General features: G+C 56.0%; 12 protein-coding genes across 12 annotated transcripts; 6 read left to right on the top strand and 6 right to left on the bottom strand.

The window, feature by feature from the left end:
- Window positions 1–1,632: 1,632 nt before the first annotated feature.
- On the bottom strand, window positions 1,633–3,597 carry FIBRA_07061 (uncharacterized protein; the record flags this gene model as incomplete). The annotated part of the gene is made up of 9 exons (XM_012328761.1): window positions 1,633–1,830; window positions 1,884–2,032; window positions 2,104–2,206; window positions 2,257–2,571; window positions 2,622–3,032; window positions 3,080–3,131; window positions 3,185–3,339; window positions 3,397–3,441; window positions 3,493–3,597. The coding sequence occupies 9 exons, from the start codon at window positions 3,595–3,597 to the stop codon at window positions 1,633–1,635; spliced, it is 1,533 nt and encodes a 510-aa protein (XP_012184151.1).
- Window positions 3,598–4,089: 492 nt separating this feature from the next.
- Window positions 4,090–5,513, top strand: FIBRA_07060 (uncharacterized protein; the record flags this gene model as incomplete). Its single annotated transcript, XM_012328760.1, has 5 exons — window positions 4,090–4,592; window positions 4,642–4,723; window positions 4,797–5,179; window positions 5,237–5,333; window positions 5,382–5,513. 5 exons carry the CDS (start codon window positions 4,090–4,092, stop codon window positions 5,511–5,513), a joined length of 1,197 nt encoding a protein of 398 aa, XP_012184150.1.
- Window positions 5,514–5,612: 99 nt separating this feature from the next.
- On the bottom strand, window positions 5,613–7,013 carry FIBRA_07059 (uncharacterized protein; the record flags this gene model as incomplete). Its single annotated transcript, XM_012328759.1, has 5 exons — window positions 5,613–5,793; window positions 5,858–6,153; window positions 6,209–6,395; window positions 6,450–6,645; window positions 6,713–7,013. The coding sequence occupies 5 exons, from the start codon at window positions 7,011–7,013 to the stop codon at window positions 5,613–5,615; spliced, it is 1,161 nt and encodes a 386-aa protein (XP_012184149.1).
- Window positions 7,014–7,301: 288 nt separating this feature from the next.
- FIBRA_07058 (uncharacterized protein) lies at window positions 7,302–8,693 on the bottom strand (the record flags this gene model as incomplete). Its single annotated transcript, XM_012328758.1, has 5 exons — window positions 7,302–7,482; window positions 7,545–7,840; window positions 7,896–8,082; window positions 8,138–8,333; window positions 8,390–8,693. 5 exons carry the CDS (start codon window positions 8,691–8,693, stop codon window positions 7,302–7,304), a joined length of 1,164 nt encoding a protein of 387 aa, XP_012184148.1.
- A 544-nt stretch (window positions 8,694–9,237) lies between these two features.
- On the top strand, window positions 9,238–10,338 carry FIBRA_07057 (uncharacterized protein; the record flags this gene model as incomplete). Its single annotated transcript, XM_012328757.1, has 9 exons — window positions 9,238–9,293; window positions 9,355–9,403; window positions 9,465–9,516; window positions 9,575–9,676; window positions 9,735–9,746; window positions 9,800–9,916; window positions 9,983–10,126; window positions 10,180–10,193; window positions 10,258–10,338. The coding sequence occupies 9 exons, from the start codon at window positions 9,238–9,240 to the stop codon at window positions 10,336–10,338; spliced, it is 627 nt and encodes a 208-aa protein (XP_012184147.1).
- A 234-nt stretch (window positions 10,339–10,572) lies between these two features.
- On the bottom strand, window positions 10,573–13,874 carry FIBRA_07056 (uncharacterized protein; the record flags this gene model as incomplete). The annotated part of the gene is made up of 3 exons (XM_012328756.1): window positions 10,573–11,046; window positions 11,100–11,191; window positions 11,249–13,874. 3 exons carry the CDS (start codon window positions 13,872–13,874, stop codon window positions 10,573–10,575), a joined length of 3,192 nt encoding a protein of 1,063 aa, XP_012184146.1.
- Window positions 13,875–14,225: 351 nt separating this feature from the next.
- Window positions 14,226–15,300, bottom strand: FIBRA_07055 (uncharacterized protein; the record flags this gene model as incomplete). Its single annotated transcript, XM_012328755.1, has 8 exons — window positions 14,226–14,258; window positions 14,312–14,380; window positions 14,429–14,508; window positions 14,561–14,680; window positions 14,738–14,799; window positions 14,887–14,996; window positions 15,080–15,151; window positions 15,205–15,300. 8 exons carry the CDS (start codon window positions 15,298–15,300, stop codon window positions 14,226–14,228), a joined length of 642 nt encoding a protein of 213 aa, XP_012184145.1.
- Window positions 15,301–15,764: 464 nt separating this feature from the next.
- Window positions 15,765–17,480, bottom strand: FIBRA_07054 (uncharacterized protein; the record flags this gene model as incomplete). Its single annotated transcript, XM_012328754.1, has 3 exons — window positions 15,765–16,746; window positions 16,809–17,227; window positions 17,280–17,480. The coding sequence occupies 3 exons, from the start codon at window positions 17,478–17,480 to the stop codon at window positions 15,765–15,767; spliced, it is 1,602 nt and encodes a 533-aa protein (XP_012184144.1).
- A 592-nt stretch (window positions 17,481–18,072) lies between these two features.
- Window positions 18,073–19,619, top strand: FIBRA_07053 (uncharacterized protein; the record flags this gene model as incomplete). Its single annotated transcript, XM_012328753.1, has 2 exons — window positions 18,073–19,366; window positions 19,426–19,619. 2 exons carry the CDS (start codon window positions 18,073–18,075, stop codon window positions 19,617–19,619), a joined length of 1,488 nt encoding a protein of 495 aa, XP_012184143.1.
- A 498-nt stretch (window positions 19,620–20,117) lies between these two features.
- Window positions 20,118–21,818, top strand: FIBRA_07052 (uncharacterized protein; the record flags this gene model as incomplete). Its single annotated transcript, XM_012328752.1, has 4 exons — window positions 20,118–20,169; window positions 20,234–20,258; window positions 20,313–20,516; window positions 20,579–21,818. 4 exons carry the CDS (start codon window positions 20,118–20,120, stop codon window positions 21,816–21,818), a joined length of 1,521 nt encoding a protein of 506 aa, XP_012184142.1.
- A 1,125-nt stretch (window positions 21,819–22,943) lies between these two features.
- FIBRA_07051 (uncharacterized protein) lies at window positions 22,944–24,016 on the top strand (the record flags this gene model as incomplete). Its single annotated transcript, XM_012328751.1, has 4 exons — window positions 22,944–22,980; window positions 23,031–23,365; window positions 23,425–23,545; window positions 23,598–24,016. The coding sequence occupies 4 exons, from the start codon at window positions 22,944–22,946 to the stop codon at window positions 24,014–24,016; spliced, it is 912 nt and encodes a 303-aa protein (XP_012184141.1).
- Window positions 24,017–24,800: 784 nt separating this feature from the next.
- FIBRA_07050 (uncharacterized protein) lies at window positions 24,801–26,502 on the top strand (the record flags this gene model as incomplete). Its single annotated transcript, XM_012328750.1, has 9 exons — window positions 24,801–24,989; window positions 25,058–25,243; window positions 25,301–25,409; window positions 25,465–25,485; window positions 25,539–25,603; window positions 25,659–25,771; window positions 25,823–26,003; window positions 26,053–26,288; window positions 26,349–26,502. The coding sequence occupies 9 exons, from the start codon at window positions 24,801–24,803 to the stop codon at window positions 26,500–26,502; spliced, it is 1,254 nt and encodes a 417-aa protein (XP_012184140.1).
- Between the last annotated feature and the right edge of the window lie 129 nt (window positions 26,503–26,631).

Here is a 26,631-nt window from a genome sequence, read left to right as displayed (position 1 = left end):
CGTCCGGCGTCGAGGCGGGTCTGCGCGCGTGCTGGGAGGGCGCGCGGCGCGAGGGACGTGTGTGCGGAGCGCAGGCGACCCGCGAAGCAGTGGCCGAGTCGCTCTCGGTCGCGCTAGCCCCTCGGTGTCTCTGCCGCGCGCACCTGTGGCGAGGCGCACGCCGAGCGGGGGGAGAGCGGGGATGCTGCAGCTATTAGACCGTACCCCAGCGCTCGCTAGTATGCCGTTGCGAGTCCATGCAGAACACGCCGCACCGGACAGCCCAGCGCGACGGCAGCACGGAAATGCCAATGCCCCCGTTTGGTCTGTCTCGACTCTCCTGGCAGGCAAGCACGTTCGGCGCGGCGTGCGTCGCTTCGGATTTTGGCCATTGGACCGGGCCTGGGTGCGCAGAGGTGTGCGTAGAGCGGTCGCGGGCGCAGGGGCGAGCCTCGAGCTGCGAGGCGGCAACTCCGCCCAGGCAGTCGTGCGAGGCGGCTGTGCGCGCTCGCTGGGGCCGTCGATGCCCGCACGTCTGGCGCATCGCAGGAGCCACAGACGAGCGCGGTCGACCCACTGTCTGCATACGTGTGATAGCGAAGACTGGGGGATGCCGGCGTAGGAGCGGGTTCTGGCTTCTGGTAGGTGAGCCGGAAAGATAGATTTGCTGGCTGATAGATGGACCAGAGCACGTCGTTCCGGGCGACGATGCAAAGTTCTGCGCAGTCGAGCCAAGTGAATGCGAGTGAATGGCGCCAGCTGTTGCATACGAATGCGACGATGCGGCGACTGATTTTGGACTAGTCACTTACTTGCCGTGGTGCTGGCACCGGCGGAGGGACCACGGCCGTGCCCGCGGAAATGCAAAGGTAAATAGCAGTGGCCTGTGAGTTGCCCACCGTTGAGTTCGTCTCCGAGGAGATACACGGCAGGTCTGCGACATACTCTGCCGAAGCGGAAAGCAACACAGGACGAACGACTTTAAGCAACACGCTCAGCTCGCTCGTCCGATTTCTTGCGGGGCGCCAGCGTGCGATACATCACGCCCCAATCGCGGCACCATTGGCGATGCGGTTCTCATCTGCATTTGGTCTCAAGAACGGTTGTTATTCAAATTGTATCCTCAGCAGGCCAGCGCTCGATGTGTGTCCTATGATCATGTCATCACCAGAGTGCGGCTGTAGTCTTACAAGCGGCGGCTTACTTGCCCTAGCCAGGTGGGCGCTTTGAATGAAATGATAATGATAATGATAATCCCGCGTTAGGTTTCACCCTGACCTCCGGCTGATGACGAGATGATGAACAGACATCTCCTCCCAAACGCGCGGGGACCAAATGCCCAGGCGCGCACGTGCCCCGCCGCTGAGCGTGAGCATCCTTTGGACCAATCTCAATCATGCCCTGTTCCGGTCATTGCATCAAGACAAACAATTAGTCTCGAACACTCAAGGAATGTACATGCGCATTTGCAAAAATCCTTCTGTCTAGGCCACGCGACAAACTCCCCAGGTGCGTCAGCCATGGCTTGAAATCAAGATCACAATTTGATCTAAGATATGCGGGCGCGATACGAAAATAAACCCCATGGACGCACGCTAGTAACGCAACATCATACACATCTAAAGATTGAGCTCTGATACGTCCACGTCCATGTCACCCAGCAACTGTCAGGATGGATGCACCCCCGTCGGCCGTGACACGTTGGCGGGACTTTACGATGAGATAACGCCTCCCAAATGGGAGCACCTGTGTCTCAAGTGGAGAGCTGCCACTCGCCGACGAGGCCTGTTTTGCGAGCAGAGTGCGCATCAAACCCAGCCCGGCCGGGGCGAGGACGATGGCCTCTCCTGTCTATCGGCAGATGAGCATGGCGCCCTCGCCCCGTCGCCGGTGAATGCACTCACTCGCAACTTGACGATTTGGTCGAACGCATCCTCCGGCAAGTCAGCAGAGACGTGCTTCACGAGGTGGTCCCACCACGATGGCGACGAGAATCTATGCAAAATCGCGACGCCGCACAGGTCAAGGAGCACAGGCGGGACAACCGTGGGCTCTGCAATTTGTCAAGTCAGCAGCAGCCGCAGCCGCAGCCGCAGCCGGCAGCTGAGAGACAGACAGACAGACCTTGCGTGCTGATGATGACTCGCATACCCAGATGTCGTTGCTGTCGGATCAGAGACAGTAATGCTTTCGTCAGGCCTGATTGGCCCTTGTTCGCGGACAGGTACTGGGCCACGTATCAGCTCATTCGCACCGATCGGTCAACAGTCAACAGACCTTGTGCGCTTCGTCGACGACCAGCACTTTCCCGCTGACACCTACGTCCGCACGGACGAATTGGCGGGTGACGATTTCGAACAATGTGCATGCTGCAGCGGGATCGACCATGGGATCGGATAGATCAATAATTGTCAGCTGGCCTTCCGCAAACCGTGCGGGTTGCTGTTTCTCTCGGTTGACGAAAGCTTCCAGCAGATCCATGCGTTGCTTCAGCCCCGCCCGCTGCGCGGGATTGAACTCCTGTTTGTGGACATCCAGCTTCGTCTTGAATCGCGCGTACGTGAAGTTCTCGCCGAGTTCACGTAGGATCGACTGAGGATCCCGCGTTAGTGCTAAATTCTGGACAGAAAATTGTAACTGACCAAGACGGTTTGAATGTACAACGGGGCCGAGTCGGATGATCCAACGGCCATCATAGACAGAATCGCTTCGGCATCTAGTTCTTTCTCTGAAAATAACAGCGGCTTGACCTCTATCTTGCTGCCGAGCGGAGCATATATTTTCTTCATTGTACCCAATGACGATGGCGATACAAACACGCAAATGCGCGGCAACTGGACTCCTGGGTGACTTGTGCGGCCCAGCCAGGCCGTTTCGTTGGGGAGGGAAGACGGTCCGCCCTCACCGACGTGAAGGACAAGTCCTGCGAGCGCCGTTTCAGAACGGCCAATGGGCCGATAGTGGGGGATTAGCATGTTTTCTAGAATCACAGACACCGTATGGGATTTGCCGGAGCCTTGCACTCCACAAACAATTGCTGACAGGGGCGCATTCTGTCGCAATGGGCATATCATAAACGACCACGAGTTGAAGTACTTACGACGTTTATGTACAATCGGTTCTCGTGGGGCGTTTCCTGCTCTTTGCGATCACTAGGGAGACAATGTCAAGCGCGACATCATGAAGGAACAAAAGGAATACGCACTGTATGGTGCGGATTACGCCCAGAAGGCCATACTGAGATGGCCTGCTGCCTGAGTCCGCTCGCAAGTACGCCTCGCAAGTTATCAGTGGCGCGGTACGATTTTCATGGTCAATTGCTTGGTCGTCATCGGAGAAACTTAGCAGCTGTCGCTCTTCCTGCAGAACAGACAGGTTGAATAACCTTGCTGTGGATACGAGAAAGGACTAGCTCACTAGAGCATGAGTCGCGGAGCTGAGAGGGGTTTCAGCATCTGCGGGCTAGCGACTGGGAGGTCAACGATACATCATGGACTAAAAAGCTGCCCATACCGTCCCACTCCGCGACACGGGGGATGGGATGGACGACATGCGCCATCCTGACTTTGAATCAAAAGGCATCAGCGGCACGGTCGGGACAGCAGTGGAAGGTCGCATTACGGAAAATGAATTCATAGGGACAGATGTCGTACGCAGAGTAAACCTTCAGAGTGTGGGCAGTCTCTGGAGAATTACTCCTTGGGCTGCCCAAGCCCCCGCTGGCCGGCCTCTTATGCTGTGTACAGCTGATGCGCTGCGCCAGGGCAAGAACAACCCTGTTCATGCCTGTCGCGTTTTGCGCTCTCCATTCCTGCATGGATCCTCGGGCTCGGGCCTCGTGCAGCAGCATCTATGCATGCATGGTAGTTCGAGATAGAGATGATGTCGGCGCGAAGCTGGTCGCGAGGCATTGTGGGTCCGAAATGCATGCATATATGCGCGTTTCTGCAAAGGGGCGTGGTGAGTCTGGCGCCTTGTGGGTTGTTACGTCTTGGGTGTGGATGGATTATTTCACGGATGCGCGAACCGCCGAAAGCGGGCCTCGTGCACGCGCCGCGACCTTAAAGTATTGCGTCTCTCCCTTGTCCTCCACTGGCCGACTATTCAACCATGGCCCTCTTCGACGTCCCAGGCTGGACTGTGCCCACGGCACCCGTCGCTGGAGACACGTCAAGGAAGCGAAAACGAAAGGCCGAGCCACAGGACGAGAAAGTGCAGTCGGCAACAATCAACTTTGAAACACTCATGGAGAAACTCGAGGCGAGTCAGACAGACGGGCAGGGAAGTCTGCGCAAGAAGCAGAAGAAACAGGACAAAAAGGGGACGACCCCACAAGGTAGCAAGGGCGCAGCTGCACCGGACCGCGCAGAGCGGCCGCGGGAAGGTGGAAAGCGCAGGGAGAAGAGAAGGAATGCACCGCAGGCACCAGGTGCCACCGAGTCCCTCGCTACGCCTGCACGGAAGGGGAAGAAGGGGGAAAAAGAGAAACATTCGAGCGAGCCGCCGCAGGCGGCTGTCCCTGCACGGCAGGCAGACAAGGTTTCCCAAAAACCGGAGGGTCTGACTGCGCTTCAGGCAGGGATGAAAAGCAGCCTCGACGGGGCCCGTTTCAGGTGGGTCGTCCCTGCCGATATCCAGACCCCCATTTTCCAATGCACACAGATGGATAAACGAACTGCTTTACAAGTCTGACAGCGCGCACGCGCACGAGCTGATGCGCGAGGATCCCAAGGTGTACGAGGAGGTTCGTCCGCCGTGCCGCAGCGGCCCCCACCCCCCGCTCAGTTGGGCCTCGCGCTGACTGCACCGCGCCCCAGTACCACACAGGCTTCCGGCACCAAGTGCACTCGTGGCCGACGAATCCCGTCTCCCACTTTGTCTCCCTTCTGGCAGAGTATCCCCCGAAGACAGTCATCGCCGACCTGGGGTGTGGAGACGCCGCGCTCGCCCGCGCCCTCGTCCCGCGGGGATTCGCCGTCTTTTCATTCGATCTCGTGGCTGACGGAGTCTTCGTCGTCGAAGCTGATACATGCGTTCACCTTCCATTGCCGGGCTCTGAAGAGGGTGGCACGGAACCTGATGCTGGTGTTCGCGGACACGGCGAGGGGGCAGTGGTCGACGTCGTGGTGTGTGCGCTGAGCCTCATGGGCACAAACTGGCCGAATTGCATGCGCGAAGCGTGGCGGGTTCTCAGACCACAGTACGTCGGCTTCTGACCGCAGTGGACGGTGGATTGATCAGCATGTGCTGCTTCTAGTGGTGAGCTCAAGATAGCGGAAGTAGCGAGCCGATTTACGGATGTGGATGCCTTCGTGTCGCTGGTGTGTTCGTTTGGCTTCCAACTAACGTCAAAGGTGCGTCTATTGTGGTAGAAATATCTAGCGTTGCTGATTTGATGCTAGAACGATGACAACACGCATTTCACGCTGTTCGACTTCAAAAAGGTAGCACGAACGGCCAAAACCCAGAAGGAATGGAAAAAGATGCTGTCGCGTGGTAGCATACTCAAGCCGTGCGAGTACAAACGTCGATAATCTGTGTCCTGGTTACGTGGGTAGCAAGACAAACTTGTCCTCGCAGTACAGTGTGCATCTCGTATATTCAGCGGTGCATTGTCTACATCATAATTGCTATCAGGATCTTGGAGGGACGGGTAATGTACGCTCCTCTCTTGCGCTTGCATACGCCAATTCAATCATTTCGATCACATCTGCTGCCTCATCCCATTTGATTGCTTGCTCCTCGCCCTCTCGAATGACTTTTGCAAGGTTGACAAACAAATCGGCGTAGGTTCCTCTCTCTGTTGTCGGCCATCTGCCGTGAGCGAACGGTCCATCAGAGACGCTGTCGACGCGCTTGAAGCAATGCTGCAACTTACGATGATTTGACGACCTCTCCACTGGCGTCGAGATTCTCGACCGTACCCCATAGCTCCTCTGGATCTCGTCCGTATGTGGGTGATTGCACAATCTCTACAGGGCTTGCCATGGTCTTCAGCTGTCCTTCCTGTCCGTCAACGCCGAATTTTGTGAAAGTGCCCTTGAGACCGCGGACAACGTAGCGAATTTGCGGTGACCGCACCGAGAGAAAATGCGAGCGGAGGATGACCGTGAAGGAGGTCGGCTGGAGATCTGCGGCTGCCGGCTGGGGCGGGTAGTGCAGGATGATCGTGAACTGCACGCGTCGTCCGTCAGCAACGTCTCTCGTCGATCTTCCAACAGACACTCACGCAGTCGTCCACATCCCTGCTGCCGAGACCCCGCACGTTTTCAATCATTGCGGTGACCTTCACTGGGCGTCCGAACAGAACGAGAGCCTGGTCGACGAGATGCGACCCGAGGTCGTACGTGACGCCGTTCGCGGGCGCAGGCTTGTCCTTCCACGAGCCCCTAATCGTAGTCCGGAAGCGGTCGTATCTGCGCCTCCTGCATCAGCGACTAAGCTACCCGGCTGCGTGGACCCAGACTCACCGCGACTCAAATTCGACGAGTGCGCCTAGCGATCGCGGGTCTGACGCAGGGAGGTCGAGGAGCTTGCGCAGGGTCAGGAAGTCGGCGTTGAAGCGGCAGTTCTGGTAGGGGTACAGCACGCGCTGCTTCGCCTTTGCGAGGGCACCGAGCTCGCGCGCCTCCTCCGCTGTTGCGGTGACGGGCTTGTCCACCAACACTGGCGGACGCAGCATCGTGAGCACTGAGTACTGTGCGCTGCGCAGACCTGCGTGGGGCCGACGCACCGTGCTTCCCCGCTTCCAGCGCCCTCTTTGCGAGCTCGTAGTGCGTTGCGCTCGGAGTGCTGATCACGACCAGCTCGACCTGCGCGTCGTGCAGGATCTCCTCGTATGTTCTGCATATCTTCACCCCCTTTGCGATGTTGTCGCCGAAGCGCGCGGCGAGCTTACCTCCGGGACTGGCGGGGCTGCGCTCGAGGACGGCGTGGAGGACAAAGTGCTGTGGCAGGGCCAAGATGAAAGGGATGTGAAATGTGAGGCCTCCAAGGCCGACCCCGAGGACGGCTGTCTTGATTGGCGACGCCATGGCGCGGTGCGGTGGATGGCGCGCGCAGGGAGCACTTTGCTCTGTGCTTATCGATGCGGTCGTGAGAATGATGCGCCCTGCACTCGGCCCCGAAGTGTGTATCAAGTGTGCTCACGGGAGAGCAACACACGAAAGAAGCCCGGACTCATCAGCCAGGTCTATTGCGCTCATTTACAAGTGCTACCATGAGAACGGCCAGATGTTAGTAAATAATACAACGGTGGCGACTTCTTGCGTTTGACGGCCAACACCCCGCTGGACCGTCCAGTTCAGCGAGCAACCCTACCCTCACGGCTTTGGCGGAACGACAAGCGTGCGCTCCTCCTTCGCGCTCTTGTACGCAAGTTCGATCAGCTCGATCACCTCTGCCGACTCGTCCCACTTCACCGCCTGCTCCTTGCCCTCCCGGATCGTCTTTGCCAGGTCCTCGAACAGCCCTGCGTAGTTGCCCTTCTCCGTGGACGGCCACCTGCCACACATATCCGTCAGCTGCCTCTCACCACGGACACTGCAAGCAGAGACGGCACGCACGTGGCCTTCACGACCTTGTCGCCCTCCGTCAGGTTCTCGACGGTCCCCCACAGCTCTTCCGGTTCCAGGCCATACGACGCAGACGTCTTAATCTCAGCAACATCCGGGATGACCTTGAGCTGGTCCTCCTGCACGTCGACGCCAAACTTGAGGTAGGTCCCGTTCAGGCCGCGCACGACGTAGCGCACCTGCGGCGAGCGTACGGAGAGGATGTGTCCACGCAGGATACAGGTGAAAGACGTTGGCTGCAGCCCAGAGGCGGCGGGGCGCGGGGGATAGTGCAGGTGGATCGTGAACTGCATACATGATCAGCGGGGGGAGGGGGTAGGACGCTGAGAAACTGAGGCTCACACAGTCATCCACGTCTTTGTGGCCGAGGCCTCTGATGTTCTCGACTTGTGCCGTCAGCTTGGCGGGCCGCCCGAAGAGCACCAGCGCCTGGTCGATCAGATGCGCGCCCAGGTCGTATACGAGCCCGTTTGCGGGGATGGGCAGGTCCTTCCAGGTGTTCTTGAGCGTGGAGCGGTACCGATCGAATCTACGCCGTAGGATTAGCTTCGGACGACACAGTGGGATGCACCAACTGGACGTACCGCGACTCGAACTCAACAAGGGTGCCGAGGGACTTGGAGTCGCTGGGCGGGAGGTCGAGGAGTTTGCGGAGGGTGAGGAAGTCCGAGTCCCAGCGGCGGTTTTGGAAGGGATAGAGGACGCGCTGTTTCGACTTTGCGAGCGCTCCGAGCTCGTAGGCCTCGGCGGCAGTGGCTGTCACGGGCTTGTCGACAAGGACTGTACATCCGACGGTGGTGAGCTGTGTCGGAGACGAGGGGTGGCTAGGTGCGTACCATGTTTTCCAGCCTCTAGTGCTTGTTTTGCAAGTGAATAATGCGTCTCGCTCGGTGTGCTGATGAAGATGAGCTCGATCTCGGGATCGGCGAGGACCTCATCGTAAGTCTTGTATATTGTCACGCCCTTTGCGGCTTCCGCGCCAAATCGCGCAGCGAGCTTGCCCCCTGGTGTGGTGGGATTGCGCTCGAGGACGGCATGGAGGGAGAAGTATTGGGGAAGCGCGAGGACGAAGGGGATGTGGAAGGTGAGGCCTCCGAGGCCGACGCCGAGGACGGCGGACTTGATGGGCTGAAATGCCATGGACGTGTTTCAAAGTGGGGGGAGCTCTGCGGGAGGGAGCGTTGAGGAGACATGGCGGCCATTGTCGATGATATGTATCCGGCGCACGGAGGGCCGGGCCGTGGGCGGGCGATATCGACGAGGGCAGTGGCTCCGACGACTCTCGTGATGCTGCTGGTCGCCGAGCGGAACGCCGTCGATGATCCCGACGAGTGTCCGGGCGTCGTCGGCTGCCTCAATGAGGGCGAACAGCGGCCGACGCTGAGAGCGCAGATCGACCGAATCCCGCCGCGATGCCCTTTACGGAAAGTCAGTATGTACGCTGTAATGCACAAAATATGCTTGTATGTCTAGCTTTTACTGTGATGATCCCTCTGGATTCCCTCCGGCTCGCTTGCATGATGCTGAGTGGTGCCCGTGTTGGCCGCACGGGACAAACTGTCTTCTGTAAACGGACATCGTCATGCGGTCACTCCTCCAAGCCACCTTGCGCCATTCCTCCCCCTCTCGACGCACACCAAGACTTTCTTCAACTTTATTTCTCTCGTCTCCCGCATTTCGCACCATGTCCCAATCACCCAAGATCCTGTCTGTGGAGGAGCTACCCACCTCCGATGCCAAGTAAGCCTGCGTCTTGTCCGCACTGACCTCCGCCGGCACGCACCTCTCCTCCATTCTCCAGATGGATCACTTTGAAGAAGATACACTGGAGCGACCCGGACGGGAAGCAGGTGCGCGGCCGTTGCATCCCGGGCACACCCAGCCCAGCTCACCATCTCGCATCGCGTGCAGAGGACTTGGGAGTGCGCAGAAAGAACAACGAGAGGCTCTTCCGGCATTGACGGTAAGCACACCAGCGACCTACTCAGTCTGCCCGAGCTGAGACATCTGAACCGGAACAGCCGTCGCCATCCTTGCCGTCCTTCGCTCAGAGACAAATGCCTTCCCGCCCTCGACTGTCATCATCGAGCAGTTCCGGCCTCCCGTTGGCAAGTTTGTCGTCGGTGTGTTCCTCTCCTCTCCCCCGCCCGGCGCAGGCAGCTGAATTCGGTCCACTGTCAGAGCTCCCCGCAGGTATGTTTCACTCGGCGCTGCCCCGAACGCACACATCCTCACGAGGCGGCCAGGCCTCATCGACGGGGGCGAGTCGCCGGAGACGACCGCGATCCGCGAGCTCGAAGAAGAGACGGGCTTCAAGGGCACCAAGATCCTCGAGTCCTCGCCCCTGCTCGTCTGCGACCCCGGTGCGTGCGCACGCCGCGCCCCGCATCCCGGCCCAGATGCGTCTGACTCTCGCGCTCTCTCGCCAGGTATGACGACGGCGAACATGAAGCTCGTGGCCGTCGACGTGCCCTTTCCCGACAAACTCGAGATGTCCGCACAGAAGCTCGAGCCAGGCGAGTACATCACCGCACGCATCGTCGAGCTGCCCAAGCTCGCCGCAGAGCTGAGAGGTAGCTAGTCTCGCCCCCGCTGTCCATGCCCAGCGCTGACCGTACAATCGCAGAGTACGAGAAGAAGGTCCCGTAGATTGTCTGCCCTGCGTGCTCGATTTCCATGGTGCTCACGCAACTTTGCATAACAGGGCTTTGTCGTCGACGCGAGGCTCTCGCATTACGCGTCCGGGTACGAGATGGCGGAGAGGTTGCGCCAGACGAAGTTGTGAGCGTGGTAGTAGAATAGTGTGTGTAGCTAGCACCGCATACAGTCAGGACTTTGTACCATACTGGTGCGCAACTGAAATGAAGCATTTCGCATGAAATAGCGATGTCGACAGGTATGTATAATACCCAATACCCATACCATCTGAGACTCTACTGTCATAGATGCGTCTAAGAGACCCTTGTGCAGTGTAATCAAACCCATAAGTAGAATGTTTCGGAGCTCGCCTACCCATAGATCAGTATACTTCGAGCACATACCGCTCCTCCTCCTTCAGCCCCTCCAAAAACGCACCCGCCTTCGCTGCCTCCATGCCCGTACGTTTTACAAGCGCACCCACCAATGCCTCGTACACATCCGGCACGGGCCACGTCGGGCCGCACAGGTAAAACGCGCCCTGCTCCTGCCACAGCATCCTCGCGAGGTCGTCCGCATCCTCGAGCATCTTGTGCTGGATGTACACCTTCCGCGCGCCGTCACGCGAGAACGCAAGCCCCGCCTTAGTGATGATCCCGTCCGCCATGAACGCCTCGAGCTCCTCGCCGTACAGATACTCCTGCGAGCGATGCCGCGAGCCAAAGTAATAGTATACGGGCCCAGTGGGGATGTTTTGGGAGGCGAGGAGAGCACGGTATTGTAAGAATGCTCGGAAAGGCGCAGCGCCGGTGCCGAGGCCGGCCATGATAAGGGGCTGCATGTGGTCTGGAGGAAGCTGGGAACGTTGTCAGTGTCTATTGCCCTGTGCAGGCAGGCGGGTGCGCTCACCTTCATCACACTGGGCCGGACGGAGACGGTGACCTGCTGGCCAACCTTCAGCCCCGCAAGGTATCTCGTGCACTGACCATAGCGAGGAGTGCCTGGAGAGCATCAACGTTTGGATTGCCGTCAAAGAACATGCGCAAAGCGCGGCTTACCGCTTGGTGTCACCCAGTCGACACTGACGACCAGGAGATCGACCTGATCACCCACGACGGCCTGCGCGCTCGCGATACTGTAATGCCTCGGTTTGATATCCCCGATCAGCTCGCACAGGACCTCCACCCCAGGCCTGGCGCTCTCATAACGCCTCAGCACGTCAGCGAATGATACAGTATCCTTTTCGGACAGCTTCTTGAACGTCGCAACGCCTTCGGGCGAACCGATGAAGCGCAGTGCGTACCGATCGGTCTTCGCTGCAGCGTACTCCGCAAGCTCGGTATAAAACGTCTTTCCTGGCTTCCCGAAGAGATCGATTTGTTGCTGCAGCGCCTGGAAGACGGTGCGGGTATGCATTCGAGTACCATCCGTACCGAGGACGGGAAGAGTGATGAGGCGGTTGGGGTCGACACCATACCAGGTGCAGAAATCAAGGACTTCGCTGGCGTCATTCCAACCATGCACGCCAAGAGCCTCGCCGATCTCATACTTGAGCCCGGTGCCGCGCGTGTCAAACTCGAGGTGGAAGACGTTGCGGTCGTACTCGAGCGGAGTGAGGCGACGGTTGACTGTGCAGGTGACAAGATACGTATGCTCGGGGACCTCGGGGCGGAGCGCAGGATTCTGAGTGCAGTCAGAAGACTGGATGTCAGGAGGCGTGAAAGCCGAGGGGAAGATAATGTGTTTGGCGGCATCGTGCCATGAGCCGAGACGTGCACCATTGACCACGGTGTTCCCGTCGTCAGTCTCGACAGCGATGGCATTAAAAGTGAAGTGTTTGAGGACAACGGGCTTGGGTATCTCTGCCTCGGCATCTGGCGGAGGAATTTCAACCTCAATCAGCCCATCCCAAATGTCGCCACCGATCTTTTCAAGAGACACGCTCTGCACGAAATCACCGACTGTTCCCCGCACTAGCTTAAGTATAAGCTCTTCATTGGCCGCTTTGCCAAGGTAGAGCCGGAGGAAACTGGCCTGCACAGCCGCAACCTCCAAAAGTTCTGAAGCCTGTGGATTTACCTCGCCAGCTGCGGCGACGACTGCTGGCGGATTAACAACATATATGCGCAAACTCCTATCGCGAATGATCGCAAGCACGGGAGGAGGCAAATTTGAAATGAGTTCAGCAGCAGGCCAAGTAGTTGACACGAGCACCGAAGAGCCGGGGAGAGCATAAGTGAGGAGGGAGTGGGATTTCAGTAGGGCCTGGTCGAGGACGGCCACAAAGTCGACCTCTCCTTGGCCGCTAGGTGTAAGGGGAATGAGGACGGAAAGAGGCACAGACGCGACGTCAGTCTTAGGAGCGAGAACAAGTCGGTCGGCAGAAATACCACCAGGCTTCGAGAAGACATCGTGATCGGTGAGGAGGCGCGCAGATATCGAAGGCAGAGACACGAACGTCTCCTCCACTCTGCGCGCAACAGTGGCCAGCGGAGACCCGGGCGTGCTGAAGAAGACGACCTTCTTCCCAGCAGACAGATCCACCGCCGATGATGGTACGGATTCAGGCGAGATCTCGTTCATGAACGACGCTAGTGACGACGGAGAACTGAGTAACTCTTGTGTTCGCGCAGGGACGACTCGGTGCGATTTGACAACTGGGCTAGAGCTCATCGGATCCAGCACAGACGCGAACACGTCCATGTACAGCGCGCCTTGTGTCGTTTCCGTAGGTACGTCATCGATAACGTGGATGTACTTCACCGAGGAAGGGAGAACCTGGCACAACGCATCCTCATCCCATGGCCTCAACATCCTCACAACCACAACTCCCAGCCCGGACTCCCGAGAGACGAGAGCCTTCACAGCCAGAGCAAGCGGTCCGTTGAGCAAGACTATTGCCGTGCTAGCATTCTGGTCTCCCGCGTAATCGAATGCGTCATACCCGGCCTTGCTGAGACCCTCCTGCACTGTCAGGCCCAGCTCTTTCTCCGGAAGCGACGGAATGATCCCATGGCCAGACTCGCGCACCGCACCATGGTGGTCAAATATGTGGATCACATGCGCCGTGGTCACCTTGTACGACAATACCGCCAGATCCACGGCCTCTCGTGGCGCCGCGGACAACAGCACCGCAAAGTTGTCGGGCAAAATCGCCAGAGCCGGAGTGAACGGCGCGAGTGTCGGTGATAGCGCAAAGCTCTCGCCCACCGCAGTTACGTTAGGCACTTGCACGATGAGCCGACTAGTCGGGCTCGGAGGAGGGAGATACGAGAATGACTGCACCATCGCCGCGAGCCCGGATGGGGTGGTGTATGCGGTCAGTATGGAACCCCGGGCGGCATCCTTGCTTGTCCCCTGCGATAACCTACCGACCAGGCTCAGGCCAGCACCAGCGCGCGTCTCCAAACCAACTACCGAGGCGACCCCGCGCGTCGAGGCAGCCCAAGACTTCGTAAAGCTGCCAAACCCGACCTGTTCGGCGACATCGTAGACGAAGACAGACGAGCTGGAAGAATCCCGGGATGCGACGAACTCGATCGCAGTGGATGCGGAGATAAGAGAACTTTTCGCTACCGCGTCCTTCAAGAGGGTCTCGGCTTTCAGCCGGGGAGAAGGGGGGACAGAGAGAGTTGCGGTCGAAGACAGAGGAGTTGATGTTCCAGATCTCTCGTCCGCCGCCATTTTGCGAGGATGATAGGTGGAGATCCCTCGCAAAAGCGAGCGAACTTATAATCCGCCGCGCAAGCGGGTCTCCGGAGAAGATTGTGCGATGCGTGGCACCCGATGGCGTTATGCCATGACTTACTTATCACGTGTCCGCATATTCCGAATTTTGAGGCTTTCCTTTTCGGGAAATATCGCCGCTGCGAGGCATCGTAGTTCCGGCCAGGTCCGACCTTATGCCCGGAGACAGTTTACACCGAACACATCGCCAGTGTTCCCCATTAGCAAACCACGATGCTATACATTGCGACGTACAGATATTGTTACAGACAGGTCAGGCACACGCACTTGATTCTAAATAGAGCCATTCTAGCTCCTCAGCGTATTGTACAAACGATCTCCCTGCGAAATAACGTATCAGAAATAATCAATGCGAGAAGGAAGTTGCTACCCACAGTATCACCCAATCCAGGGGAGATAAGGCCGCTGCTCGTTAACTCTGGATCAACTGCAGAGACCCAGACCTAGGCACGGTCGTTCAGCATGACCTCCGCCCAAACCGGAGCACATACCTCGAGATCAGGAAAGTCCGCCTTAACGCGATCCAAACCGGTCTTGGACGCGAGAACACACAACAGCTTAATTCGAGTAACTAGCACAAGTCAGCGACGGACCGAGTCTCAGAATCCGAGCCTCAGACGCACTAGGCAAGCCCCAGTCAAGTAGCATATTCAGTGCAGCCACGGCAGTTCCTCCCGTCGCAATCAGCGGATCCAGAAGGAAGACAGTCTCTACTGGCATGGCAGACGGGAGTTTAGAATAGTCTACGTCCAATTGTCGTCATGAGTAGTCGCGAATGCCCCGAACGTCTGGGGACTGACATTCCACAGGCTGAAGAGTGACCTTCTCCCTATATATCCCCAGATGGTACACCTGCGCTGATCTGCATACCAAAAAAGGACGAGAAGAAAGGTCAGCGTGCGACGCAAATGAAATGAGGGGCGCAAGTTAGACAATACGAAGCACGTACGGGAATAGATTGAGCAAAGCGTCAGTCATACCCATCCCCGCTCGCAGGATTGGAGCGAGGCCGATCTTAGGCTTGATTACAGTGCCGGTAAACGTGCCAATTGGTGTTTGCTACAAACCGGAAAATGGAGCCAGGTATACGTGACATCAGCGCAGAGTTGGCGGATATGGCAGCAGGACACAGGCGGACGCACTCCGGTAAACTCTTCCTCCTCTAAGTCCCGACTTGCCTCTATTCCTAGCATCAGACTGATGTCATGTATGCCCTGTGCGATGTTTGTGAGAAATACAGCAGGTCGGCGAATGAGGTAAAGCTTACCTCGCGGAACTCCTTTGGCGAGGTGGAGGTCTGTCTGAGCTTGGAGAGGCGGGCCTTGATAACCGGATGGTGGAGGACGTGTACTTTATCGGACATGATTGTATTCCTTGAGATTCCTGTTGCACAGTTCGCAGAGTGAGTGGGAGCCACACAGGCTATGCTGCGCCGAGGCAGTCGCTCGTTGGTCGCTCGTGTTCTTACGTCTGTCCCGATTTAGATCAAGCGCGGGTCCTGAGGTAGTGATGAGTGCGGCTCTTTCGCCACTTCGCCGCCGGCAGATGAGCATCCAAAGCGCGAATAATTTGTTTCATTCATCTAGGAATGAAAGTACAGAGAGACCGGTCTATGCGATGTCCAGTGCCAACACTACTCCGGGTCAGCACCCAGTGCTAATAATTTATTTCACTCGTCGAGGAATGGAGGTACAGAGACACCGGTTTATGCGATGTTGTCCAGTGCAACGCTACTCCGGGTCGCGAGCTCCTTCTATACTCCACCACGACCGTCCTATTTTACAAGTCATCCCTCATACAACAATCCAGATACAAGCAAGCAGGTCGTCATACATCGTCAGCCCAGTCCGTCGTTTGCACCCTGTGCACGTACTCTTTAACCCACGTAGGTCGCCTCTCATGCGCCTCGATTAATGCCTTCACCCTCGTCTCGTCTTCCGTTCGCTCACCTGGGCTCCCGGCTGCATTCTGGCCATCCGTGTTCTGCATCGCAGCCTCCCTTATATTCGCCTCCGTGCGAAGGCGACCCTCCCTTCTTCGCAGTGCAGCACGACGATAATCCCACACGGCCGGATGGAGGGTCAGGAGCATGAGGCTCACAAAGGTCTTCACTTTGTGCCCAAGACTTGGCGGGCGCACAGGTAGGCCCCCGTCCAGCACTGCATCCTCCACATGGAGATTGAGGTTGGATAAACCATTCAACAGTGCCTGCATCTGACCACGGTTCGCGACATACGATGCTCCTGCATCGCGGCGGTCAGCCGGTCCCTGCCGCCCATTGTTGTCCACCCGGCCGTTGAGATCGACAGCTCGCGGGTTCCGTACGCGCCCGTCGCCGATTACTACGCGTAATGTGCCCCATGCTTCGTACAAAATCCACGCACTCAGAAGCAGGGCGAAAAACGGGCGCTTCATGGGTGAGAAGAAATAGAGAAGAAGCAGTGTGCGGAAGACCAGCATAATTAATGGCACCATTAGCGCACGTAGGGGTATGGCTCGAATCTCCACTGCAGGCGCCGCAACTGCACCAGGCAAATGGTTCGGGTCGTTTACGTGAAGGTTAGGATTGAAATTTTGGCCGGCAGCCAAGCGGATGGGCGGAAGGCCCAGCTGCTGCAGGTGTTCGTTGAGGTCGGTTTGTGCATTGATAGGATACGGTGTGCTGTACGACGTAGCGATAGGAAGGGGAGGAAGCTCCGGAGAAGGCGCGGTGAGAATTGTGAATGTCACCGACAATACTTTGAGAGCATGCGTTTGAATAGGCGTTGGAGCCGCATCCGGGGTCGCGAGCGACAGATAGGGAAGCCCACTGTAAGGCGATATCAGTGAGGCCGAATTATCAGAGATCTCTGATTCAGTACTTACTCCAACATTACTTGCTCGTATTTCAATCCTTCTCCAGAGTTTTCAGCAGAAGGATACTCTTCATCAAGGACACTAGGCCATGACCAGCCACAAAGATGGAGATGCTGTACGGCAACCGACCGCCACCAATCTGGATCAGTCATCCGGGCAGTATCCAAAGTTGACACCCCGTTCAGGAGTGTCTGGAGAGCGACATGGTGTTTCCAATTGACATAATTCAAAGACATATTGGATGAAGAGGCCAATAGTGGCGTATGCGCGCGAAGATACTGCGAAAAGGCCTGTTCTGAAGCAGGACGCACGGAAGTCGGAATCTGGGCACTGCTAGCAGGAAACATCGGGGATGAGGAAGAAAGACTTGGGGGATTTGAGGTCCAAGCCGAAGGGTGCACCGCCAGATGGAGAATACGCGCATCATCAGGCGACTACATATGGGATCAGAGCCACTGCCTAGGAGATGGGTCGTCGCAGACTCACCTTCCAGATATCCAGTATCCTCTCCTCATCAGCTAGGAAGTGGCCCTTGTATATGAGACGTTGTCCATCGGGGCGAGGATTACCGGGACAAGATTTGGCGATCTCGTGCTTGACATTTGCGATGTTTGCCCATTGTTCGACTTGTATGGCGAAGGAATGTGAGTAAGCTGGGAGTTCAATGCGTATATCAAGAGAAGTCATGACCAGGACTGGACGTCTGGAGAGTTGAGGTGAAAAGGATGGGAAAGGGGATTAGTATATGAGAGCTTGCAATATCAGCCGTTGTATAGCCGTCGTCTGCCGAGTGGTGTGGGATCATGCACACACGTGGAGGCACCTGTGCGTGTGCCGGCGGTGTCACACGTTGTCACTTGTGACATTACTGACACGGCGTGCCAGCCTTGTCCTTATTCGCCTGTGACGGTCGCCCGCATACGCCGCCACTAGCTCGGGCACCCCTTCTCGCGCGGTGCAGACACCTCGCGCAGCATCAAGCCTGCACTCGGCTCGCCAAAGCCTGTTGAATTGTTCGCTCGGCGATGTCTCGCACAGAATTTCGCCCGAAAATGCAGCAAGCCGACTGTCAATGCTGCTTTAGGTAGCCACGTGCTCGCGATCCGCCATTTGTTCTCAACCTTGTATTACAGTGAGTGGCCGTGTCTGTGCTTGCCACAATCTGACGCCTTCCAGTACAAAGACACCGCATTACAACGAGCTTTCAACTCGGACATCGTCGACCAAGGTCGCGCCTCCTTAAAGACAGCGGCTCATACGAGCCTCTTACGCATCGGGCATGTCCACCTTCGATTCACTCGTCGCCGACCTCACTCGCGACGTTAATCGCGTTCAGCCTAAAGACGCCCTGCAATTTTGTGCTAATTGGTTCCAGTCCCGTCTTGAAGAACAGCGCGTTCGTATGCGCGACGTCCTCTCCCAACGCCCTTCTTCGGCGCGCGACCTGCCAACTGATCATTATCTGGATAGGCCCTTAAGTCCAACTGCCGGGGCATCCCACTTCTCCAGCATCTCGCCTCTCGCTCAGCCATTTCCTAATCATCGCTCTTCTCTGCACAACCCGATGTCGAATTCGAGTCCCTTCGGTACGCTCAATGTGCCAGGCAACGCTCTTCTTGCAGATTCGGGAAGTAGAGAAATGACTCCGCCAACATTCAGGCTTGAGTCACAAGAGCTCTCCCCGACCTCGCCCTTCAGTGCGCCAAATCCTTTTGCGTCGTTCGCACATGGATCCATCTCCCCTAGTCCGAACGATTACTTGCACTCGCCCAATCCCACAATACTCGCTCGCCGACCCTCTGTCTGTGCCGAATCAATTCCCGTGGACAGTGAATCTGACGAGCCTCTGCCTGTGTTTCCCAAAACGGAGGACCAACTACAACGCATTCGTGCTTCGATTGCCGACAATTTCATCTTCCGCGACTTAGATGAGGAGCAGGAAACGGGAGTGCTCAACGCGATGCAGGAGACGCGGGCTGTAGCAGACGAAGTAGTTGTCCGTCAAGGCGACGTCGGAGAGTACTTTTACGTAGTCGAAAGCGGCTGGCTCAACTGCTACATCCGTCCCGAACCTCTTCCTCCCACCTTTTCGACAGGCAATATCGCGTCTCAGGAGAAGATATTGAAGGCAGGGCATCATCCTGACTTTGGGAAGAAGGTGGCAGAGTGCCGGGAGGGGAGTTCGTTCGGCGAACTGGCCTTGATGTATGGCCATCCTCGCGCCGCGACCGTAGTGGCAATGGAGCCATGCACGCTGTGGTCACTCGACCGAATCACTTTCCGTACTATCATTCTCAAAGCGGCACACCGACGGCGCACAATGTATGAGCAGTTTTTGTCATCAGTGCCTCTGTTGACATCGCTGGAGCCGGAGGAGCGCAGCAAGGTCGCAGATGCACTCGTGAGCAAGGTTTACATGGACGGCGAGGCGGTGGTAAGGCAGGGTGATATGGGTGAAACATTCTTCTTTGTCGAGGAAGGAGAAGCTCTTGTTACCAAGGCGCAGGGAACGCCGGACGGTGATACTATTGAAGCTCAAGTTGGGCATCTAACAAAGGGCGATTACTTCGGAGGTATGTGTGACAGTCTTCGGGTTCTCAGTTCACGCTAATGAAAAGCGGCTGGGTCATAGAATTGTCGCTGCTACGGCTGGAGCCCCGTGCCGCGACGGTGAGTGCGATTATCCGCACCGACCCAGGGAAGCCGAAGCTCAAAGTTGCCGCCCTCGATGCGCATGCGTTTACACGACTGCTGGGTCCCTTGCGGGAGATAATGGAACGCAATGCGGGGCAGAGCTACGGACCAGGACCGCGGATGTCGAGATGAGTTCTTGGAGAGTGCCGTGTGAGTGTTTCTTGGAGGGTAGCTATTGTAGTCACGTGCCCGCTATTGTGAATGAGAATTGCCAAATATGGAAACTGTCATGGCGATATGTCTTGAGTTTGGCGATGCGTTTGTTTCGATGCCAACGCCACGGCGGAAATCAAAGCACCACAAACTCGTGGACGCTTGAGCTCTATCATTAGCTAACGTCGCGGGGCCAATGGTTATCCACATTGTGGCCGCGTTATGCTCTGGCGGGGATGCCGTAGCGCCTTATTATCCCTCCTTCCTTTTGTTCCTCCGCCCCCCCTCCCTCTCCTCCGGCATTATACAGTGCCTGCTGTCAAACGTCGCAGACACTTGTCCTTGATTCCGCATTTCTTCCTTGGTCGCTGGATGACCCAGAAGTCAGATTTTGACCAGCCACGCTCTCCCTGCCACACGCTCTTTCCCTCTCCTGTATTCTCAACCTGTCCTTGAAGTTATCGTTCTCCAAACTCAATGGCGTACAATCGTGCTTTCGCCTTGCAGCATCGAGGTCTTATTGGTGGTGGTGAGTACGTTGCAATGTCATGTTAAAGCATGTGTCTCAACCTCGATCGCTCGATCGTTCCTAGTTGTAAGCGGTGTCGATGGTATTCTGTAAGTGCGCTTTCGTGCCACGCTACGTGCATAGATGTTCTGACTTGTGATCAGGGGAGGCAACAACGGTGCATCTACATCTTCCACTAGTGACCCGTTGGGCCTCGGAGGGTTGACCAGCGCTTTGTCTCCGCTCTTCCCAACGGGAGCACAGTCAACCTCTACCAGCTCAACTATCCTTTTAACGGACTCGTCAAGTAGCAGTGCGACCCCCACTTCGGCGTCCTCGTCTTCCACGAGTTCTTCCACAACATTGCAGTCAGTTCATGCGTTTAAATAAGTCCTGGCTTGTATTTATCGATGACATTCTATTTGGGCAGATCGACAGTCTCAACGACATCTGCGACGACGTCCTCGACATCGACATCGTCTTCCGCGTCGTCTTCGGCTGCTCGCTCGACATCGACAAACTCGAACAGTTCTACGAGTGCTCCTACATTGACGAACACACTTTCCCCTACACTTTCTGCTCATTCATCCTCTACAACCCATTCCTCCTCTTCCTCGTCTCCTTCCCCGTCTACCTCATCCGCCACGTTGCCAGCATCTTCACCTCAGGGATTTCTTCAGAACAAAGCTCTCAGTGTCGGCGTTATTACGGCGTCCTCTCTTGTCGCACTGATCTTAATTGTTGTCCTCGCAACGTGGGCAATTCGGAGGCGAAGTCGCAACAAGCTGCACGACGAGGCCGTTGACTGGACCCCATTTCCCTCATCGGATGAGCTGCCCGGCAGGGCCGATGTAGAGCAGGGGGGTAACGATGGAACTGGCCTTCCCGGGGAGGGCCGCAGAGGCTCTCGTGGAAGCGGGCTCACTTCAGGCTCGCAGACGATAGCCCCGGCGGAGTCGTCCAGCGCACAGAAGAATGCACATGCACAAGGCCCGGATATGTATGAGCGGACAGGATACCCCGCTCTTCCCGTATTCGTCCCTGCGCCGACTACTCCCCAAGCGACGTATGCGAACCAGCCATATTCCAATCCAGTTCAAAACGTCGCTGATCTCGGACCCTACCCCTCTTTCGACCCGCGTGCTGGCCCGAGCGCATACAACCCTAAAGCGCCATTGCTCCTTCCCGCTAACAACGTTGATAGTCGATATTCCCGCAGCTATGCGTCCAGGCAATCCCAGCGCAAGCAGCAGCAAGCTCTGCTCCCGCTCAACATTGGCGCCTCTCGCAGCGTCGACGCAAGTCCCCCCGCCTACCCTGGTGGAAGCGGTGCAGTCCCCAGTCCAATTTCGGCCGTGTCCCTCACCGCCGGCCCCGTTCAGCCTGCGGGCACGGTGAATCCTGCGAACCCACGAGAGAGCCCCACGGACCAAATGCTGATTGTACCTGGCTCGCGGTCGAAGCACTCGTCTTTGCTCGACTCGCCTGCGCAGCTCGCGTACACCATAAACGAACCCGCAGAGCGGGAGCGGCCGCTTTCGCACACCAGACAGCTGGGGTCGACCCCAGCGCAACTTCCGGACGAGTTTGGCTCGGTAGCTGCGGTCTCTGGCGACGAGAAGGCGGCATTGCGGCGGCTCACTGTGAGTACTTTGGTCGTCCCTACGTGAATGAAATTGATGCTAAAATTTACCTCGGTGATGCAGGTCCGGAACGAGTGAACGCCTCATACCCCACCTCCCAGCCTCGATGATACCATGTTTCGCTTCGATACTGTATCATCACCATCATTTATTTGCGGCCCTCCCTTCGCTAGATGCTCACCCTCGTCGCATTGCCAATTCTCGCATGTACCATGTTGTCGTTGCCTTTGATGTCATGCGTACCCTATGTACGCCGTCGCCTTGACCTGCCGGACACGCGAGGCCACCGGACAGATTTTAATAGGGTATTTCGGGCACAGCCGCGTTACCTGCTCGTTGATATGACCTAGTTACCGCCTTCGCTAGATGTATCATTAGTTTTTCTCTGTATTCTGTACTCTACTTCTTGGAGTATGCTTTGATATAAAGACCACAATAGTAGCTGACTCGCGCAACTCCAGTCCGAACAAGATTGTCAATTGTTGGCGTTCCCGAGCTGCTTATATGATAATGCGACACAGTGGCATTTGCGGTCAGTACTAGTGGTTGGCCCTGTGTCCGTCAATGGCCAATGCAGTGTTATGATCACGAATGGTCCATAGGCATACTTAGGACCCGAATTGCTGCATGACCGGATTCCTCGACCGTTGACTCTTATCCAGCGTTTGGCTAGACCTGTAGCCAGTTCAAGGTCAGACATACATCGGCCGCCACTAATGAGTCGGGCTTGAGTCGGGCTTGAGTCGGTCAATATCATCATCACCGCTTTCGCTCGCTTTCTCCTCCCATGAAAGTTCGATCCCATGTTGGGCAATATCTGCCTTCACAAAAAAGCTGCCTGATAGGCCTTTTTAGAAGATTCAAATGGTCCTGCCTCCTATGCATACTATTATCGGACAAGGTCTCTTGAGTCGGTAGGCAACTCAATTCAGAAGTTCAGCGTGTGACGCTGACAAGTAATGAGTACAGTCACTCGGAGCCGATGTGGGATTGCAAATGCCGACCATCATCGGTCGTGGCATACGCAACCTCTGCGGCACATCTGGAATGCAACCTCTAACGGCGTCATCGAGAGCATGTAAGGCGATACCCACCGTATAAAAGCGCGTATGCGCCCGCTGTTGTGAAATAACTTGCATTCACATCGCACACATGGCCTCGAGCAACACTGACACCCGAGTCTGGTTCAGTGAGTATTTCGCTGTTGTCGTCACAAGTCGCTGACGGAACTTTTGTCAGTCACCGGGAGCTCGCAGGGGCTCGGAAAGGCGTTATTAGAGGAGGTACTCGCGCGTGGGGAGCGCGCCGTTGCGACACTCCGGAAGCCTGCCGTTCTTGCTTCCCTGGCACAGAAATATAACGCGTCGCAGTTGCTTGTGGTACCGCTGGATGTTACGGACGAAGCGCAAATTGCCCACGCATTCGCGGAGACGAAGAAGCACTTCGGACGTCTAGATGTTGTCGTGAACAACGCGGGTTATGGACTCACAGCAGAGATAGAAGCGGCGCCGGAGGATGAGGCGCGCAAGCAGATTGAGGTTCTGTTTTGGGGCCCAGTGCACGTCATGAAGCAGGTTCGTCGCTGCATGGTCTTGCCTATATGCGTAGTTACTGAGATGACATACATGTACAGGCTATTCCCTTCTTCAGGGACGTAAACCCACCTGGCCATGGTGGCCGAGTGTTGAACGTCAGCTCGTGTGGAGGATATGCTGCCAACCCTACGTTGTCATATTACAGCGCGGGCAAATTCGGTGAGAGATTTCGTTATTTCTCGAGAGCACCTCTCATTTCTGGCGTACATAGCCCTCGAGGCATTTACAGAGGCGTTCACGAAGGAGATGCTTCCTGAGTGGAATATCAAGGGAGTCATCATCGAGCCTGGAGGATTCCGTACTGAGTGGAATGCGAGTTCAATGGTGACAATCCCGGTACACCCAAAGTACGACACGCCGACGTCGCCCTCGGTAGTGCACCGACAGGTGGCGTCCCAGCCTTACATTGGGGATCCGACAAAGGCAGCAAAGGCGATGGTGCAGATAGCAGACATGCCAAATCCGCCGCTGCGTGTGCAGCTGGGCACGGAGAGCTTGATGATCGTGCGGTACCAGGCACAGAGGACGCTTCGCGACAGCGAACAGCATGAGGACTTGGCCCATTCGACGAATTGTGATGAGATCAATAAGGATGCAGTGGTTGAGATGTTCGGCTCTTTTTTCGAGTAGTGGGGAAGCGTATGTTGCAAGTTAGTGTAAAATTTTGCTCGTGTGGGACTTGTGACATATTTGTTTCTAGCACGACTGGCGCCGTGACCTGGGTAGGTGCCATTTTACATCATGCGCTCCACCGCATGCAGATCAGTGTAGCATTTGTTGAAGCTGTACTATGTCAGCGCACGCTCAGTCGTGGGGGGGAATACAGCGACTAAAATTACCTGTGCTATGTCAGCGCATGCTAATAGTCCAGGTTAGTATAACAATACATAAGTAATAATGAGAACGGCGGCATACCCCAGTCGTGGGGGGAATACAGCGACTGAGGGGGGACGGGGGTATCGCTACGCAGTATATAATGAGACGTGCACGTGTGGGAAACAGAGTTTCGATACGTAGAAAACAAGGCTTAAGTAAACGGGTGTCCGGAGCGATGCGACAGATCAACAGCATTGACAACGGGTGCATGCGCATCACTCGCGCCATCAGCTGTGTCTTGCAGGGCTGGCTGCATTCGTGCACTGGCTCTTTGTATCTGGGAAAGATTGGACTATGGCTGTTGGGCAGACTCTGTACTGCGCGCTATGATCAGGAGCAACTGTCGGTACGTGTTCCTTGGGTACGATGAGGCCAAGGCGAATGTGCCATCAGTACCAATACCCGAGAGAACGCCCAGCTAATGATACGTAGGCTATGCCTCGGCCCCAAGTCTGTGTTTGGCTAGGCAATGAATGCAGGAGATGAGGGCGCAACCTCGTATGACGCTCTTTCCAGGTTAACCCTGAGCCTATGAACCATGTCTCATTGGCTCCTCCCTTGTACCCTTGTGCTCTTGTCATTCAGTACCCTCGTTCGAGCTCAGGCTTTCATCCCCCCTGCTATTCCTCTTGCTGTCCGGTCGCCCTACCTGAACTGCTGGGCGAGCACGGCCGGAGCGAACCTCCCTTCCACAAATAACACCGCTTTTTTCTGGTACAATGTTGACGTGAGTCGTTGCGTAGACATTTGCTTCAAAAAGCAGGTACTCGTGCTCATGCGTTCTCCAACTTGCAGTTCACGGACTGGCTGGGTCGTATCAGGGTCGATGGAACAACCTATCAGTGGTTAGGTGACAGCAAAACCAACCAAAATGTCACCATTGCTCGTCTGGTTAGCACTACAATAACACCTACGCAAACCATCCAAATCATCGAGGCAGGCCCCATGAATATGACCGTCACATTCCTCTCGCCAGTGGAAGTATGTCTTGACTTGTCAGACTGTCTGCGCGAGTGTGTTCATTGATCCATTCTCTAGCCCTCTGACTGGGTCAAGCAATCCTTATCATTTTCATATTTGGCTGTTGGAGCAGAATCGACAGATGGCAAGGCGCACAGCGTACAAGTTTACTCTGAAATCACTGCCCGTGCGTAACCGACTGTTGATTCTATGTGGGTTGGTCACGATATCCTGTGCGACAGAATGGGCATCTTCAGATGCCAGTCAGCAGGTGAATTGGACCACGATGACGCCCAGCGATATTGTGTACCATCAGTTCCAACTGTCGCAACCAACATATCTTTCAGAGATCCTGGTAGCTATTATTATGCCATGTCTCGTGTACGTCCACCACACAGCAGCGCCGCAGGGCATTTATTCATATGAATTCGCACAGGGCGAAAATGTGACCTACAAGACATGCACTGATACTGTTTGCCAAAGCAATTTTACGCGATTTGGTACCCTTGCGTTCGTAGAAAACAATGTTACCTTTCGCGCAATTGGAGAGTGAGTCCTTTGCTTGAACCATTATCTCTACAGGACTACAGCGTTCACTAGCGATATGCCTGTTTTTGCCATGTCTATCGACCTCGGAGACATTGTTTCTACCCAGTCATCTCCCGTTGTGTGGGCCGTAGGGTACAACCACAATCCGGTCATCCAATACACTGTTTCAAATGGCGAATATCAGCTACGCAGTCCACTTTTCATGGCAACCTATCCAACTGTCGCCGATGCGGTCAGGTCCATGTCGTCCATCCTCCTCACAGATCTAATACCAACTCTAGATTGTGGACTTTCTTTCTGACTTTTCAGATGCTCAATCGAGAGCTGTAGCTCTGGACAATCGGGTCCAACAGGCGGCCTCGCAAGTGACAACTGACCCAGGATATTATACTATGCTGTCAATTGCAACTCGGCAGGCGTTCGGCTCTTTGTCTATGACCATTGACTCTAATTCCATTGGAAGTGACTGGAGTATCTCGGATGTAATGATTTTCATGAAAAACATGGGATTCGATGGGTATGGTTCAGCTCTACCCACCTATAATCTGATCCTATACACTGACATTCATAAATGCAGGGGTGTCAATCCTGTAGACAAAATATACGCATCGTTTCCAAACTTTCTGTTCTTCAACGCTTCCTTAGGAGGGCCACTCCTTTTGCCCCTGCTTCAAATTCAGTTCAATAACGTGTCTCGACCGAATTATGCCGCGACAGAATTAGGTGGGTGAACACAATATAGCTGAGGACAGCGATATTGAAACGCTGTTGGTAGGTCAAATATTTCCGACGTCCGTCGACCCTACTTGGGCTGCAGATGAGGCGGTAGACCGTGCGTGTGATCTTGTCTGGAGCCTTAT

The sequence above is a fragment of the Fibroporia radiculosa genome (genome assembly GCF_000313525.1).
Source record: "Fibroporia radiculosa TFFH 294 genomic supercontigs, scaffold9995, whole genome shotgun sequence".
In the NCBI taxonomy this organism is placed as follows: Eukaryota; Fungi; Basidiomycota; class Agaricomycetes; order Polyporales; family Fibroporiaceae; genus Fibroporia; species Fibroporia radiculosa.
The sequence above is the reverse complement of the archived record's forward strand: the minus strand, read 5'-3'. Positions and strand labels throughout refer to the sequence as shown.